General features: G+C 34.8%; 2 protein-coding genes across 5 annotated transcripts in view; one reads left to right on the top strand and one right to left on the bottom strand.

Annotated features, from left to right (window-relative positions):
• Positions 1-2,500: 2,500 nt before the first annotated feature.
• LOC144437847 (ubiquinone biosynthesis protein COQ9, mitochondrial-like) lies at positions 2,501-7,860 on the bottom strand. The gene is made up of 7 exons (XM_078126875.1): positions 7,764-7,860; positions 6,533-6,605; positions 5,711-5,977; positions 4,912-5,101; positions 4,187-4,342; positions 3,613-3,666; positions 2,501-3,111 (listed from the first exon to the last, which is right to left on the bottom strand). Exons 1-7 carry the CDS (start codon positions 7,822-7,824, stop codon positions 3,073-3,075), a joined length of 840 nt encoding a protein of 279 aa, XP_077983001.1. The 5' UTR covers positions 7,825-7,860; the 3' UTR covers positions 2,501-3,072.
• Positions 7,861-9,480: 1,620 nt separating this feature from the next.
• The window catches only part of LOC144438163 (uncharacterized), a 46,288-nt gene continuing 38,704 nt past the window's right edge, over positions 9,481-17,064 (top strand). For 3 of the 4 annotated variants that reach the window (XM_078127195.1, XM_078127197.1, XM_078127194.1), the window contains exons 1-2: positions 9,481-9,659; positions 9,772-9,869. In XM_078127195.1, coding sequence (XP_077983321.1) covers positions 9,623-9,659; positions 9,772-9,869 — 135 coding nt within the window. In that variant the 5' untranslated portion in view covers positions 9,481-9,622. Of the gene's footprint in view, positions 9,664-9,771; positions 9,870-17,064 lie in introns of all 4 variants that reach the window. The other variant, XM_078127196.1, reaches the window with a different exon arrangement.

The following is a 17,064-nucleotide window of genomic DNA, read 5'->3' as shown; positions in this document are numbered from 1 at the left end:
CTAGCTGTAACTGAAGTACTATTTTGTTGATGACAACCAACTGAAAAATGTGAAAAATGTTTAAAATACCAATAGGTAGAACATTGTACGTGGTATCAAGAGGTACTAGGTAAATTTTAACGATAAGTTATACAGTAAGAGATTAAAATTGTGATTCCATAAGGGGCACTGATTTTAGGGTATTGACCCAAAAATCAATGTACTTGGATTTATTGTATTGTATTATTTGTACAGCTACACAGATATATCTACTTATAGGTAATTGAATACTGTTCAGGGTTTACGATATTACAAGTTAGTAAGTCATTGTATGTAACAAAACTGTGTCAAAAATAGTTCCGGTTACAGCTAGTGCAGTTTTGATGTTTGCTGTGACTTCAAAGACGTGGCTTGTTATGGAATGCTAGGTACATATCAGACAGAGATATTCAAGATGAAAAATAGTTCTAAACAACTAAGAGTTATTTGCCATAGTCCCTATGTCATCATAAAGGTGACATGATACTATAGGTACGGTACTGCCTCCTCTCTGAGACACCCTCCCAATTATTGCCCATCACTCTGTGTGGGAAAGGGTACTGTAGTTACTGTAATGACTGCTACTCACTCATGTTTATAATAATAATAATACAAGTACAATAATGATCTTTCTATAACTGTATAAGATATCATTGCTTGGCTTCAAAGAAGTCCAGACGGTCAGTGCTAGTGCAGGAGGAAACCAAAGTGCCTTGGAGAATCTAGGTAACATGCTTGTCTAGTAGAGTCCTACAGGGTGAGACTCTTGTCACTTACAGTATTGCAAATTTATCAAATCCAGGCAAGGGTTTGAACCTCATCTGCAGTGGTAAAGGGAAAGTGGTTCAACCATGATTTGGCCACCAACAATCCAATGGTGTGACATGAAAATCTAAAAGTTAAACTATTGTGTGAAGTAAACTGAAATTGATTGGGAGGTTTCTAGGGATTTCTAAATGGAGAATTGTTATATCAACCCTAACCTTTAAGCAGCCTTGCATGGGTCATGTTAGCACAACTAAATTGAGGTTTGGCAGGGCTACAGTTATGGTACAGTGTCTGTCAGGTAGTCTGAGTGTAAGTAGACAGTGTGACTTAAAAACAATTTGGATTGATTGATTGGGTATATTACTTTAATGTGTCTGTGTTCAAGCTATATTTGGAGTGTAGACTGCACAGTCACAGTTTAAATTTAAATGACATAATGAACTCAAGATCTGCAAAGGTATACACCATGAAGTGATGTCACATTTTGGTCCTCACTTATTACCAATTCAAATCATACACTTACTGTATGTTTGTACAGCCTGAAGGCCAGTTCAACTGATAGTCGTGTTCTGAAAGTCACCAAACACACTCTTATTCTTTGCAGTGATCTTCTCTAAACACTGTCTATAATCTAGCAAGAATAATCGATGGTACAAAACCGTACAATTGATTTTCATATGTTGTATGTTAGACGTGGTTTCGAGGACTAGTAGTGTGTTTTCCTTTGAATTTACATTGGTTCAGAACTGAGTAGTATATGCCATTCCTTTGGTTTCAATAAACAGCAAAACCATCAGAATAATGCTATTTACATGTAATTAGAGTCAAACTAAAGCAGGTTTGTTTTAAGCTAAGAAAATGATAATGAATACTCTCCTACTGTCATGTTCGATCACTGTCGCTCAAGAAGTTCAATGAGGTGTCTTGACGCACATGATGGACACTTATGTGATATGCTTTGTTCATTCAATATCTAATTGCTCTCTGTATACCAGATCGTGTACACTATATTTGCAGTATACATTACTAGTATATCCCAAGTGAGATTACTGAATTTATGAATATTAATGAGCTACTACAGAAGTAACGAACTTGGCACAAGGAAGGTTCTACCATGGGTACACTTTTAACTAGTTGTGCAGCTCTACAGGCATTCAACAGTATTCCTTATGTAAATTCACTGATAATTGTATCAACGTATGTTATTGTTTACCTAGATTGTTTACAAGTGTTGATTTGATGGCCTGACCTTGTTGAGGTAGGAATGAGGTAGGAATGTGGCTCTTGAGCATAATTCTCGTTAGGGGACTCTTAATTCCGGTTTCAAATTTGTGAAAGTTTTTGAACCAACAATCATATTTGACCTAATTTGCATATCCACAGTGCAGTGTACCTTTTACCACAACAAAGTGAAAATGAAATATACTAGTATTCTTGACTAATTCGATAAGCATGACTATGGTGAAAATTTAAGTTGCTATGACTGCACGGACCAAATTTGGCAGTTTGACTTTGAAAGTTAAGGTCAAAGGTCAATTCTAACATACATTCAGTCTACACACACACATGCATACATTTATGGACTGGGTAACACACTTTACCATGCTTGTAGCAGTACTGAACTTGGTCTAGTGCCATGTCGTGTCTGAAACCTTTCATTGAAAAACAAACGCAACAAAATATTTACTTTAACACGAAATATTTTTGTTCTTTATTCAAAGAAATTTCTGAGCTTTTTGGTGACACACATCATACATCGAGTAGTTTTCTTAGAAATCTTAATGTAATGACAGGAAATGGTGACAGCATTGCCGTGTATGAACATGTATCAGTAAATCATGACTGATAAATTGTGTACTCTAGTGTTGACTGTCAGAGTTTGTCATACAAAGTCAATTTACACTTAAACATGTACACCTATCAAGTTATTGTTGTTGTCAAGTCACAGCATAGACAGTGCAAACTCTACAAACCAGGTTTAACACTATTTCTTAAGAGTTGTACATAAATTAAAAGTGCTGCTAATGGTATCACTGACTTTCCTCGTAACTGATTCATTGCCATTGTTCATGTATGCTTTGTCTAAAAGATGTGTTGTCCCATTGCTGATTTCTGTTGCCCTGTTGTTCATCTGTGGCGAGTTATCAAGTTTCACATAATACTTGTTAAGCACTCTATCCATTCAACATATACATGCAATGTGACAGCTATAGTTTGCTTTTTTGGCATTGAGAACTTCAAATGCATCATACTACATATACTTTGATTACTGTTGAAATCTGAAGATCATCTGTTCCTTGAGTTCAACCCGGCCATATTTCTTGCCTGTATACAAAATAAAATGAAATGTACTTTGGTAAGTATAGATGATGAACATGGAATGGTGTGTGTGACTAAAGAAAAATAGCGCCAATGGCACTGTAACACAATTGACTAAACTAAAATCAACTCAGTCCACATAGATACTACAATGAACTGTGTTAGGATATGAAAACCTAGCCAGTAACTAGGGATGCTAACACAAACTTCATTTTTAAGTAGAAATTTACACAATTTATGAAAGACTTATCCCCCAAGTGAACCTTGGTGTGTCATGCAAATAAGCCAAATTTAACACAGTGGTCGGAACTAAAAATAGATAAGATTTGTATAGCTCCAAAATCCAAAATGCTTTTGTTCAGATGTATTTCACAATGCATAAAAAGAATGAAAGTATTGGTATGAGCTTGCATAGTGATTGCAACATGATATATCATTTTTGTCAAAGACCAAAAAGTACTTCAGCTGGATATACATATCAAACAACTACTAAACTTGACTACTTACTGTCTCAAATACTGTTTGTGCTCCTGTACCAAAATTACCAGTGAACTGTCTTAACTGTCACAAAAACAGGATAAAATTAGAATGATGAGTCACAACTTGAAGTATAAAAACACAGAGTAAGACCACTATTGTACAGATATCATATATCAGCTATTATCATATATATATCTAATCATATTTGTATGTCTTTGTATTGAGGAACTGCTATTCCTAGCTATGCAATATTTTCTGTACCACATACATGTACACTGAATTGTACAAATTGCTGAAGAACTACTCTCTCTTTGGTTACAGAGATTTAACAGTGTAAACTGAATAAGTAAGTTGGACAGATGGAATATGTTGCTATAGTGTCGATGTCGCACTTGCGAATGTTCATTATGGGGGAGGGGGTTTTGTCCTAAACGAATGAAGTTGTTGAGCTTGTGTGACATTGTGCGATCATCCCTAAGGCGACTCCCTCTCTCACTATGCCTATTTGAGGCAAATTATACAATGTACAGATAACAAAATTTGGGTCATCATGTTATGTCCAAAGTATTATATGAGCTGAAACAAATGAAACGAACCATACCCCCATTGAAAGATGACCAAATGAGGCTGCATCAGCAAGTCTTCTGTCTAAGAATGACCATGTTTCTTCAAAGTCAAATGAAGAGTCTTGAATCATAAACATTTCAGTACTTTTATAAACAACAGCTAGACTGGCTCGTTTTGTATACCAATTAAACTGAAATGAGGAAAACAAACAGAGTAAGTACCATTGTGGTCAGTGCTTCATGCACCTTGTCAGTAACTTTTTTGAGTTCAGATTCTTCTTAATTTACATTTACATGATCCACTCATTTATTTCCCATCTGAACTTTTACGGAAACACCTCTACCACCATCAGTACTTGAAGTGCTTCACATGCGCGCACACACACACACACACACACACACGCACACACGCACACAGACACACGCACACAGACACACACATGCATACATGCATGCACACACACACAACACATGTACACACAAAACACACACACACACACACACACACACACACACACACACACACAGGTGCATGATTCAATTTCAGGTTCTCTCATTTAGTGCGCTTATCAGTAGATTAATGTAATCATTTATCAGTTCAGGACCAACTTCTATAGCTCTATCAGACAATAGTTTGTCTCACCTAAATTTGAATCCTCATCCAAACTTGGTCTTTAACCCTATATGTACTGATCTATGCATAATTATACCTTAAAGCAGTTTATCTATTTATTTAAGTTGTGCTATAAAGAAGACTTACATCTGTTGATTTATCTCCTGCATAGAACCACATATCATCCATTAATATACCTAGATTTTTGAAATGTTCTTGTATATTTTCTGGAAGTGCAGTTAATGCCATGGCTTGAGGCCATGTATCTATATATGGTGTAATCATGCGTAGTCTTGATTCTGTGGCATCTCTTAATATAGTAGTTGTACTCATTTTTCTGGAAAACAGGAATGAAAAGATAATTTTAGCTTTGTAACCTTGGAAACAAGTCTACTTAAACATAAATGGACATTTTTGTCAATGATGTATTAATTGATCACTAGTTAAACTGTCAATAATAGTTTGTACTAGAATATCATACAATTCAAATGTGTGTGTGTGTGTGTGTGTGTGTGTGTGTGTGTGTACAAGTTCTCTTTTGCCACTTTTGATTGAGAAACAGACATGTTTTGAACAAATCACTTGTCCTTCTTCATTGTCTAACTGGATCTGACAGAATGATCCAAATTTTGCTGGAGGTGTTGAGTAACCAGAGGTGTGAAAAGGTTAGCTTCAATAGATGTAAATTCAGGTGTGAAAGTACTTGTCAGTTATGTAAATCTAACTGTCCACCTTCCATGATGATGTCACTGTAGATTGGTGGAATATCAGAAGTTTGGCAAACTGCTGTGAAAGTTGATGGGAATATACTCTGGGTGTCTAATTGGATGACTGTTCAAGGCAAAGTGATAAAATCAATGATAAATGAATATGTGGGATTTACTTACTAAGTATAGTACTAATGAACCTTCAGTTCAGTCATACTAAAAATTCAGCAGCCACTCACATTGTTTCATCTGCCTCTCTTTCTTTCATGTCACTAGACATACTTGCTGCTAGCTCTTCATTGCAATTTCTTACAAAGAAATGAACTAGATCTCCGCCTCCTCTTGGAAACATTCCATGTGTGATACTAGGATAACCTTCAGCCTTTACTGCTTCAGCAAGTGATTGACGACTCCATCCATGAATTGGAACAAATGATAATGCTGTATTAAGAATTCTTGTCTCTACTGCTTGCTCACTTTCTCCATCTTCATAGATTTCTTCACCACTGTAAACAATCAAATGTTTTGTTCTTTTTTTCTGATTCTTTAAGAATAATGTTTCGTTCTGAGAATGTAGTGTGTGCATCTCTTAAAAGTTACTTTCTGTAGAGTTATACATGATGTAACACTTTCATGTAAGTTATCCTTACATACATTTACTAGGTCATTAAAACAGTAATGATTAGTTCTTGTATCACGACTGAGGGGATTGAATAACTTACAAGTAACATTTCACCTGCTCAGGTTGACAGGCTTTTTTTTTGGCCTAGTGGCAATTGCAGCAAAGTTTGTCAACAAGTTACCTGAACAGGGGAAATGTTACTCGTAAGTAACCCTTGTTGTGATACAAGAACTAATTAGTTTTAATTAAGCTGTTCTAAAAGAGTTTGTTGAATCTGATGATGTATGGTTAACGGGTGTAATCTTTTAAAATAGGACAAAACAGTACAAATTGTCAACATAATTGGAACTAAGTAGAAAGAGGCATTTCATTACTTGAAACTTAAAAACCACATAACAGTGATATTTGTAGCATGAAAACTGTGTGTTATTGGTATTACCTTACTCCGTTGCCATTATTATTTGTAGCTGTACACAGACTTTGCTTGCCATTTACAATACATCTCCTAAGACCTGAAAAAAAAGTCAAATTATGTAAAGAAATTTGATAAGCTTCATTTTGGAACTACAAATGTAGCATGATCAGTATTACAAAATGCATTACATGTAGGTCTTTATCGAATACTAGCAATGATCAGAAAAGAGGACATTGTACTTGATGTGGGTGTAAATGGCTTAGACATGAGGTATGTATAGACGATACATTATCATACATGTATGTAAAAGATGTGAGGTGTGTAAATATGTAAATGGAACAGAAACATCAGACCAGATAGTGGTGAAATAAGGATGAAATATGAAATAGGGGGATATCATTATGGATGAGACATGAAGGTAAATGGGTGAGAGATTGTACTATGTTGATATCTCATTGTTTATGTTTCTGATGGTTGAATTGTTAGAGTGGCTGACTTGGAATCTGCAGGTTGTGGGTTTGAGCCTCACTAAATGCCATTTGTTTCTGATGGCTAAAGTCCTTGGATAAGATTTGAACTAGGATTTTGCCCCAGTCAACCTCGCTATATAATAATTGAATACCTGGTAGGATAGAAGTTACAATGTTGATGCTTTAATCCTATGCACTAATATGGGTTCAGATGGGTGCTATGGATTGTATGCTTCCAAGGGAGTAGAGGAAATATAAGGGTCAGCTGTGCCTTTATAGGTCCATACCATGGGTGATAATTGTGAAGTGTTTTGAGCACATTGTCGGAAAGCACTATTATATAAAAACTAACATTTTCATTATTATAATTATATACTAAGATTGTGCTACATACAGAATATACTGTCCCACAAGCAAGTTTCCGTATTTAGACCCCCCCCCCCCTTATGAAATGGTTAATCCCTAATATATGGTACTTGGGACTCCTGTTTGCCATGGCTGGCCATCACCATTTCCGAACAAGACAGAACTCCCGTTGATGTTATCGACGTGAGGCCAACGTTACAAGTTCATACACGGCCCTCACGGTTTACTAAGCTGTTATGTCTCTCGAGATTTCATCTTGCTCATTATGTTATGTAAACCCCAAATTGTGTTACATCACATGTGATGATGTTCGGGCTATAATTCACTCGTCGTCTGGACGATTTTGAAAAACAAACCAGTGCATTTTCATGATAATACTATATCCAAGTATGTGTTTAGTAGTCAGTATACGATCTCACCTGTTCTAGTGACGAGTAAGAGCGATGTCTTCAGAAGATTGTGACCACAGCTGTACGCCATCTTTAGGTCGATGTGTGCGAGTGAACGTCCTGGGGTGGTCTATTCCATTGTCAACTAGTGGGGGATTAGCATAAACAAGGGGATTACTTCGCGATTAACAACAAAAATGTCATTTATCCTTTCAAAACTAATACAAAATACCATATTATTATCTATTTTATTTGATTAACACACGTAACTCGGGATGATAATTATATCTAGTAGCTCGAAAACACAAAAAATATACATCACAACTTACTTTCGGAAAGTGGTATGGTCGAAATACAAAGACCCCTAACTCACGTGAAATAAAGTGTTTTGAGAAAAAGATTGTTCACTGAGCTTGTTGAAAGTGTGTGGAAGAGTTGTAATAAAATAGTTGTTCCTTTGACTGACTTTTTAAAAAAAATATTTGTGACGGTTCTCATGAAAGAGCTGTCAAATTTTCACAAATGATTAGTCAATTTTGGCAACATCCTAAGATAAAATGCAGATTTTGAAGTTAAAAAAAAATAGTTGTAATAATTCAAGATGATTGATTATTATCATACTTACTAATTTCAATGGAAATCTAGCATGTTTACACCCTATGTCTAAACCTTTGTAATTTTGAAAGTATCAAAATTTGAAATATTAATTTCTATGCAATCCCAGATTTTGACAAATTGTTCACAAACCTCTAATTTCTTTCTCAGCATGTGACATGCACACTTCATTAGTATCTATCACTCTCATTTCTCTCATTTTGGATGACATTTTTGGATAACATTTTTGGGTGACATTTGGGATGATAATTTGGATGACATTTTTGGGTGACATTTTGGATGGTATTTTTGGATGACATTTTTGGGTGACATTTTGGGATGACATTTTTGGGTGACATTTTGGGCGACATTTTTGGGTGACATTTGGGATGACATTTTTGGGTGACATTTTGGGTGACATTTGGGTGACATTTTGGATGGTATTTTTGGGTGATATTTTGGGTGACATTTTTGGATGACATTTTTGGGTGACATTTGGGCACAATAACTTGCTATAAACCTTTCCAATTCAAATTGTAAACTTAAAAGATAGTAATGTTTAGGAAAAGTAACACATTTCTAAAAAACCCAGACATATTTTGATCTACTATATTCAGCCATTCTACATTCAAACAAACTTCGCAAAGCAGTGTGTGTGTGTGTGTGTGTGTGTGTGTGTGTGTGTGTGTGTGTGTGTGTGTGTGTGTGAGAATAGACCTCGGTCAACTTCTAATTATACAGTAAATAATATCGAGTCATTTTTAACAGTTTTAACAGTTTTATTTTTAGATAGTGTATTTTTGTTGTCTTTTTTGTCTGTTTTTTTTCTCCAATCAGTTGTACAGCACATTGAGATTAATTTTAATGTAATGCTCTTTATAAGAATCAAAGATTATGATTATTAATTATTAAATGAAACATTCTCTGCTGTACCACAGATGTATTGAAATATGTTTTTTTTTTAAATTTAAACAAAACAGGATGCAAGGCAAAATGGAATTTAATAATCACGTTATAATATATATAGTAAAGATGGAGACCCGATGACGACACTTTAGTTGTGTTGAGAGTGATGAGCACTGGTGATAGCTTTAGGGTTGTGGAATTTCTATCATGTTAGGGACTCTTACTTACACAGATTAGATCATGGCGGACACTCCCAACTACAATTTTACTTCCGCCTTTCCAAAGTTCTGTTTCCTTCACTAAAAAAAGTTCCTTTATGTGATTATAAGAGTAATATAACAGACCAGTGATAGTCTAAAGGCCCACTAGGGTCAAAACCGTAAGACAAGATGTCGACACAGCAGGATGTACCGAAGGAAATAACAGGCAAGTGTTGATAGATAGCTCAGAGACGTTGCATTCAATACGGTAAACGACATTCACCACAGAAATTAACATTGCTAACTTCATTTACTTGCAAATTTTTTTCTTTACGTAGAGAGCATTCGAAATGAGTTGGGAGACAAGGGTAAACACATAGTATATAAACTTGTGAAAGTGGAACCGAAGACGGAAAAATGGGAAGATCGTTTGTTGGTAAGTGCATCATTTATACACGTACGTACTGCCACGATGTTTGTTTGTCAAACGGTACTAACAGGAAGAACCATTCACGGCAAAACTTGTGTACAGAAATCAGGTTCTTCAATCGTTTTGAAGTGACAACAGTGAGTAGGAAATGTGACATAGTTCAGTTTTTCAATCACGGACAATTGTAATTGTCCCAATTCTTGTAACCAAAATTTGTGATCGATTAATTCATGTATAGAACTTAGAAGTACATTATACACACATTTACACTGCTTACAGACTTTTAATTTTGATTACAAAGCTGTTGGATAATATAAACACAGCCCACAGGTGACCTTGCATTCAGTGTAGAGGGGAGGTCGAGGGTATAGATCGTTGATCAAAGGCTGCCCATGAACTGTGTTTAGTTTATTGAATTGTCAAAGTGAATGTGTGAAAGTTTACAAGAAATTTTATTGCCAGCTTCTTCAGTCATTAAATTTAGAAATCACAGTGTCACTGTCAGTATATGTAAAGACAAAAAAGGAAATAAAACATTGGGGAAACAAAACAATTATAATGAAAGACTAAGAAATTATTTTGTCTACATGATGTATGGGTGATAGACATACTTTTAAGTTTTATGCATGATGAACACAGTATTAAAATTTGGTAGATTGTAGCACTAAATTGTAGACTGTTTGGTGCTGGTTCATGACTGTTTGGTGCTGTGGAAATTATCATTGTCAAGATACCAAAAATAAATTCTATTCACATCCCAGCATAAACAAAAAACAGTAAATTTATGTAGTAAAATATGGGAGAATTTTTTTTTTTGGATAATATAACAAAGTAAGAATTAGATCATGTTTGGCTAGCTATGATGATGCCATAGCCCAATGTGCAGGAGGAATCTGATGAGCCAGAATTGCCAAACTTCATAACACTATTACAATGTATATAGAGGCTGAATGATGAATGGTTGGTTGGTAGAAATATCTTGTATGTGTCTCATCATGAGCATAAGATATGCAGCTATGATGAAATGAGCCTCACTCATGTTCCCTTTTATAAGCAAAATTTATGTCATGGATTGTGGACTGTCAGAGGGTACATACATTTAGCTGATGGCCACTTTGGGACAAGTGTTCAAAAAATGAAAGAAAAGCAAGAACTTGTATTTACATGTATGTCCCAACCATGCACTGAACATTATGTTTACATGACATATGTTATAATATATGAAAATATTCTTGTACTTGTATGTCTTTCCTGTCAAGTATTAAAAACAGAAAACACCATTCAAGTATTTTTGCACCATTCCTTGCATGCACCAGTGTTTTCCTTGTAACAACAAATCTTGAGTGTTTATGCAATTTATTGTACTAATAGTAGGTACTATGTGAAATATGGTGAAGTATGTATAATGTTTTGTTTCAAATCAGAATCAGACATAGCATAAAATAGATGTTATTCATACATTCCAAGTTTTTTAATACTCCTCCAGTTACTCATAATCTGTTCAGCTAGTATTTCCACTTCTAAGTGCATTAATATGCCATTTATGATTCATTTCATTTACATCAAATGAAGTTTAAAATTCCAGTGAACAGCTGATGGGTAGTCACTAGAACTAGCAATAAATAAACTGCATATGGAGTACTGTCAACAATTATTAAAACACTGTTACTTTTAGAAAAAAATTATAGTGCAGTCAGTCTTTTTACTGGGAATACATTTTTAGAAATTACAAATATATTGTATATATATATATATATATATATATATATATATATATATATATATATATATATATATATATATATATATATATATATATATATATATATATATATATATATATATATATATATATATATATATATATATATATATATATATACCTTACATAGGTTATGAAATGTATGATTATTCACCTAATATTATTAATAGATATTTTAAATCATCACTTGTAATAGTACCCTCAAGGTGATGGATAGGTAGATTTTACTGTGATCATCACTTATAACAAACTCACATTGACATGATTTTAAATCATGACTTACAATATAACCAACTGTCAGTGATGGATAGGTACATGTAGATTTTACTTGTAATATTAGTAAAGTAGATTTTGCATGCAAAGCTAACATGAGAGATAAACCACCATTTGATGTGATATCAAATTATATTGGGTATCTCATCAGGGACTATAAAACGACTTTACTTAAGTTAAATGTCATTTGATAAGTTTTGATACGAAATGTAATTTGATCTTTTGTACATTTCATCCTCTGTTTATGCTGAATAGACACACAGTAATTCAGTGCTGAATAGACAATTGCTGAATAGACACAGTAATTCAGTGCTGAATAGACAAGTGCTGAATAGACACACAGTGCTTATTACTTATTTGGATTGAATGATGTAATAAAACAAAAACTTAAAAGATATATATATCCTGTGTGTGAAACTAGGTTATGAGTCAACTTATGTTTCCTATATTATACTACACCAATGCCTAATATGTTTACAAAATGGTTTTAACCTTATAAGGTAGTATTAGTAAATATGTGGTTTGGACTAATATCTTGTGTGGTATTGACTATTGTTCACATGATGACATGCTTTGTATTATACATGTACATACAAATATGGATCTGTATGTGGTAGACATTGTGACTTGTATAAGGAAGTATTATGTGGGTAGTGAGTAACTAGCTATATATGTACTACAATTGAACATATATCATGCTAATTTGATCTTAGCCTGGACAGTTTATTAGTTAGGGGTGGTAACTATTGAGTTAAAGCTACCTAACTTCCCCAGGTATTTTACTGGGGTTCCCCACCAAGATTATGACAAGTTGTACAGGTTTTCCCCTTTTGGTTACTGGAGTAGCTACTACTGTACAGGAACCAAAATTTATTATAAGACATTCCAAACTTCTCTTTGTATGTAAGTGTAAAACAGGACACCATGTATTCAGATCAAGTTTGTCTGTAGCTATGATCTATACTTACTATAGGATGTTTCAAATCATTCCATAGATGTAAAACAGGATGGCACGAATTCAGTGCTAGTTAGTAGTTTGTCTGTAGCCTGAATTTCACACTCTGTATACGGCATTTCAGATTGCTGTGGACATGTAAAACAGGAGAGCATGCATTCAGTATGTGTTTGTCTGTAGTCTAAATTCTATGTGTACTAATCTTTATTCTTGAGGACAATTCATTTCCTTCTCATACATAGTATACAAGAAAACAGCTCAGATTCTAAACTGTTTTTTTTTTTCAAGTTTTAAAAAGTATAAGGAAGTAAGTTCTGCATTTTATTATTTTCTTCTTTTCTCATTGTATTTCGATTAAAAAGGTGTTCTCAATTGCCCAAGTCGATGTCTTTGTTGTGTTGTTTGGTTTAATGCCAGTTTTGAATTGTCCAAGACAAACCGTGATAGTTAATGTATTGTACAGCTTGTAGGGGTACTTGAATGTTACTGGAAGTGATACCTTGTCTAACAAAAGGCACTAATTATCTAACAGGTAAAACACAGCAGTTTTTAAGGTAAATAAAAATGAAAAGGCCAGACGTGTTAGGGGAAAGGTGGGAGTCAGAAATCACCACATGACTGGAATCTAGGCTACGCACTAAATTTGAGAAACATCAGGCACTGTGTCTGAACCCCTTGGCACATATTTCAATCAACTCCTCACACTTTGACAACTCAGATTTTCTTCTATTACATTGCATAATGACTTTTGATCTGTATGTTTGCATTATATTTTGCACACTGATTTATTCAAACTTTGTCCAGGGGCTCAGTTACAGACCATGTCACTATAAATCGTACTGTAAGATTCAGAACTTGAAAGTGAAACATTTCAAATGATTTCCACAGTTTTGTTACTAAGACGCTGTCATTTGCACTTTGTTTTAGTTTCATGGAACATTTGTAAATATTGTATTATAATTAAAAACAACTTGTTTAGGAGAGCTGACCTGTAAATATAGCTTTAATATTTCTTTGTGATGTCTGATTTTAACTGAGACTTGTTGGCATTCAAATCTAGAAATTGGGATGATTTGAAAACCAATGATGTCTTTCAGCTGGGAAAAACTAGATAGGGTAAATTAACTGAAAACATTTTTTTTCTTCACTTTTCAATGACTACATATATTAGTAACTAGACTACATGCACACAAAAGTCAATAGTTTGTCGGTGTGATTATTGAAAGCATCAAAACTGTCATCCCGGCGCCTGTACATACATGTACAGTAACAGTATTGCAAACATGACTTATTATTACATCAGTATGTTTTGGAGGGGGGCGGAACCTGTGCCATTGTTTAACTGTTCTCAGTAAGTTATTTTCTTCAAGAAATAGACAGTTGAATGAATGACCCATGGAAGAGTTATATTGGTCAATGCATTGGGGTCAGCAGAGATTGACCTCTAGATAGGGCCAAGTAATCGAAAACGGTTTCCTTTTTCATGTGTACATGTGTTCATCAGGCAATTGTTTGAAGTCAAACATACATGAAATCCACACTGTATAATCATGGTAATTGCATGTTAAGTTTCAGTGTATTCCAATCAAGTACATGCATGATCAGGTTATTGTTTTGTTAAATAATGAAACTGAAAAGTGAAAAGTTGGTAATATTTTGATCATAGTTGTAGATACACAATGCATAACTGTGTCACATGTTTAAATTTTTGATAGCCATTTCAGAAGTAACTATCATGCTACAACTTTTATATTCCATATAGCAAGTTGTTATGAAATAACCAAACAGGAGAACCTAAAATAGAACAATGTGAGAATCTAAAATAGAACAACAGGAAAACAAAAACAACAACAGGAGAACCTAAAATAAACCAATGAAAGAACAGCACAAGAACCTAAAAAAAGAACAACAACAACAAAGAAGCTAAAATAGAACTAGAGAGCCTACAACAGAACAACAACAACAACAACAACAACAACAACAACAACAACAACAACAACAACACACAAAAACCTAAAATAGAATAGTCTGGATGTCATCATGTTATCGATTCATCTCTTACTCCACAATCAAACCCAATTAATAGCATCTGGACTAAAAACAGAACAACAATAACAGGAGAACCTACAACAGAACAACAACAACAACAACAACAACAACAACAACAACAACAAAACCAACAAAAACAACAGGAGAATCTAAAATAAAGTAGTAACAAATTTACAAGAGAACCCAAAATAGAACAGCTAGCAGGAGAACCAAAAATAGAATCATAGAGGATGTGACTTAGACCTTATCTTGTGTTGTGTAACCACTGAAATATACAGGTTTTATATATGTTTTTCCTGTTCGAGTTTAGCTTAAGATTACCATTTTCACATAACCCATGAGTTTTGGGCCCTCAGTAAATATTATGAAATTACTCTGATGTATATGACTAATTTTGATAGATAAAAATCAAAGTGATGAATGATAGGAAAGATTTTAAAAAAATGATGGAAAGATATTTGTAGAGTTTTTCACAAAACATGTTTTTGTCCTTTTATTTATTTGTCTGATCTCATTGTATTGGAATTCATTGTGTACTAGTGCTGTACACAGTAGCCATATTATTCCAAACTCTGAGTTGAGGATGTATGTATGGAATGCAATGCAGGTTTGAGTACAGCCTGTAAATTCTCAGTATAGTCTTGTAGTCAGACCTAGACCTGCTCTCAGAAGGTTACTGAACAAAAGCCGAGGATGACAGATACCTCAGGTGTCTTGGGGAAGTCCTTAACAGTGACTTTGGTGCTTATGCAGCCCGTGGTTACATTTAAAGTTTGTAGAGTTGCCTAAGTGTGTAACAGCTAGGCTATTCTCAGTAAAGACCTTTCATGCAAACACTCCTGTAACTAGTACACAAAGTGACAAATGGCCCGCACATATTACCTTTTATATACCAGTATAATTTTTAGTTAGTAATAATGTATACATTTGCAAAATTAATATGGCTATGGCCTTGAACCCATGCCATCAGTGTTTGAATGATGTACATGTATATTAAATGTGAATGGGTTCAACACTGGAGTTGTCATAATTATGAGAATGAGAAAACAAATTACCCCTCATAACATGTATTAAACATGGAGTGTTCTCCATGAACAATCACAGTGAGTAACAATGGCCCCAGTGTCATTCCCTTAATAGGCTTGATATGCTGCCCCCATCATGGTCTCTAACTGGCAACTACAAATTGGTGCTGCCGGTTACTTAGTCTTGTAGTAAGACCCAGATCTGGGCTCAGAGGGCCGAGAGTTGCTGAACAAAAGCCAACAATGACAGTACCTCTGGTATGCAGTTGTTGGGCAAGACCTTGACAGCACCTTTGGTGTTATGGAACCTTTGGTCACTTTTAAATTTAACAGAATTGCCCAAGGGTCTAGCAGCTTGAGTTGTGGTTACTGAACCATCTTATGAAAAAATTATAGGGTGATCACGTGTTGTAGGACATGTAGAAACAGTGTAACCCTCCCCATGAAACTGAAGTGGCATGTGACACATGAACACTATGAAAGTATAATTACATACATGTATACATGTATGGAGTCTAGTTCCTATACAGTATCGTTACCATTTACACCTCCACTTGTGGTTTAGTTAGAAACCATGGTGGCACCCAGACTAACATGTATGCCGTCCTGTCAAGATTTAACTGTACAGAAATTCAGGACTTTGGTAGGCTAGCTAAGTCTGGGTAAACTGTTGTTTTTGTTTCAGTGCCATTTACATGTTTAATATCTCTAGACTAATAGTATGTATTTCCCGCTATTCATATCATATTATTCCCACCACCACCACCACCACCACCACCACCACCACCACCACCAACAACAACAACAACAACAACAACAACAACAACAACAACAACAACAACAACAACGACGATGACGACGATGACGACGACGACGACGACGACGACAACGACAGCTGTATTGTATTGAACTTACAAAATGTACCTGTACAATTAGTCTGTTTACCCCACAGTAACTAATGGTCATATTGTGGTAGTTTTTACATGCCTCCCTATCCAGTCTAAGGACAGAATAAGTCAGCAGACATTTTCAGGTGTACACCATGTATACTATACATTCTGTGTATATTTGACATTTGATCTCGAAACTTGCCGTGTCTACTTTGTCAACACATTTTTGCACACTCCTTTAATTTTG

The sequence above is a fragment of the Glandiceps talaboti genome, chromosome 7 (assembly GCF_964340395.1).
Source record: "Glandiceps talaboti chromosome 7, keGlaTala1.1, whole genome shotgun sequence".
In the NCBI taxonomy this organism is placed as follows: domain Eukaryota; kingdom Metazoa; phylum Hemichordata; class Enteropneusta; family Spengelidae; genus Glandiceps; species Glandiceps talaboti.
Note: the sequence above shows the minus strand (reverse complement) of the source record. Positions and strands in the feature narration are given on the sequence as shown.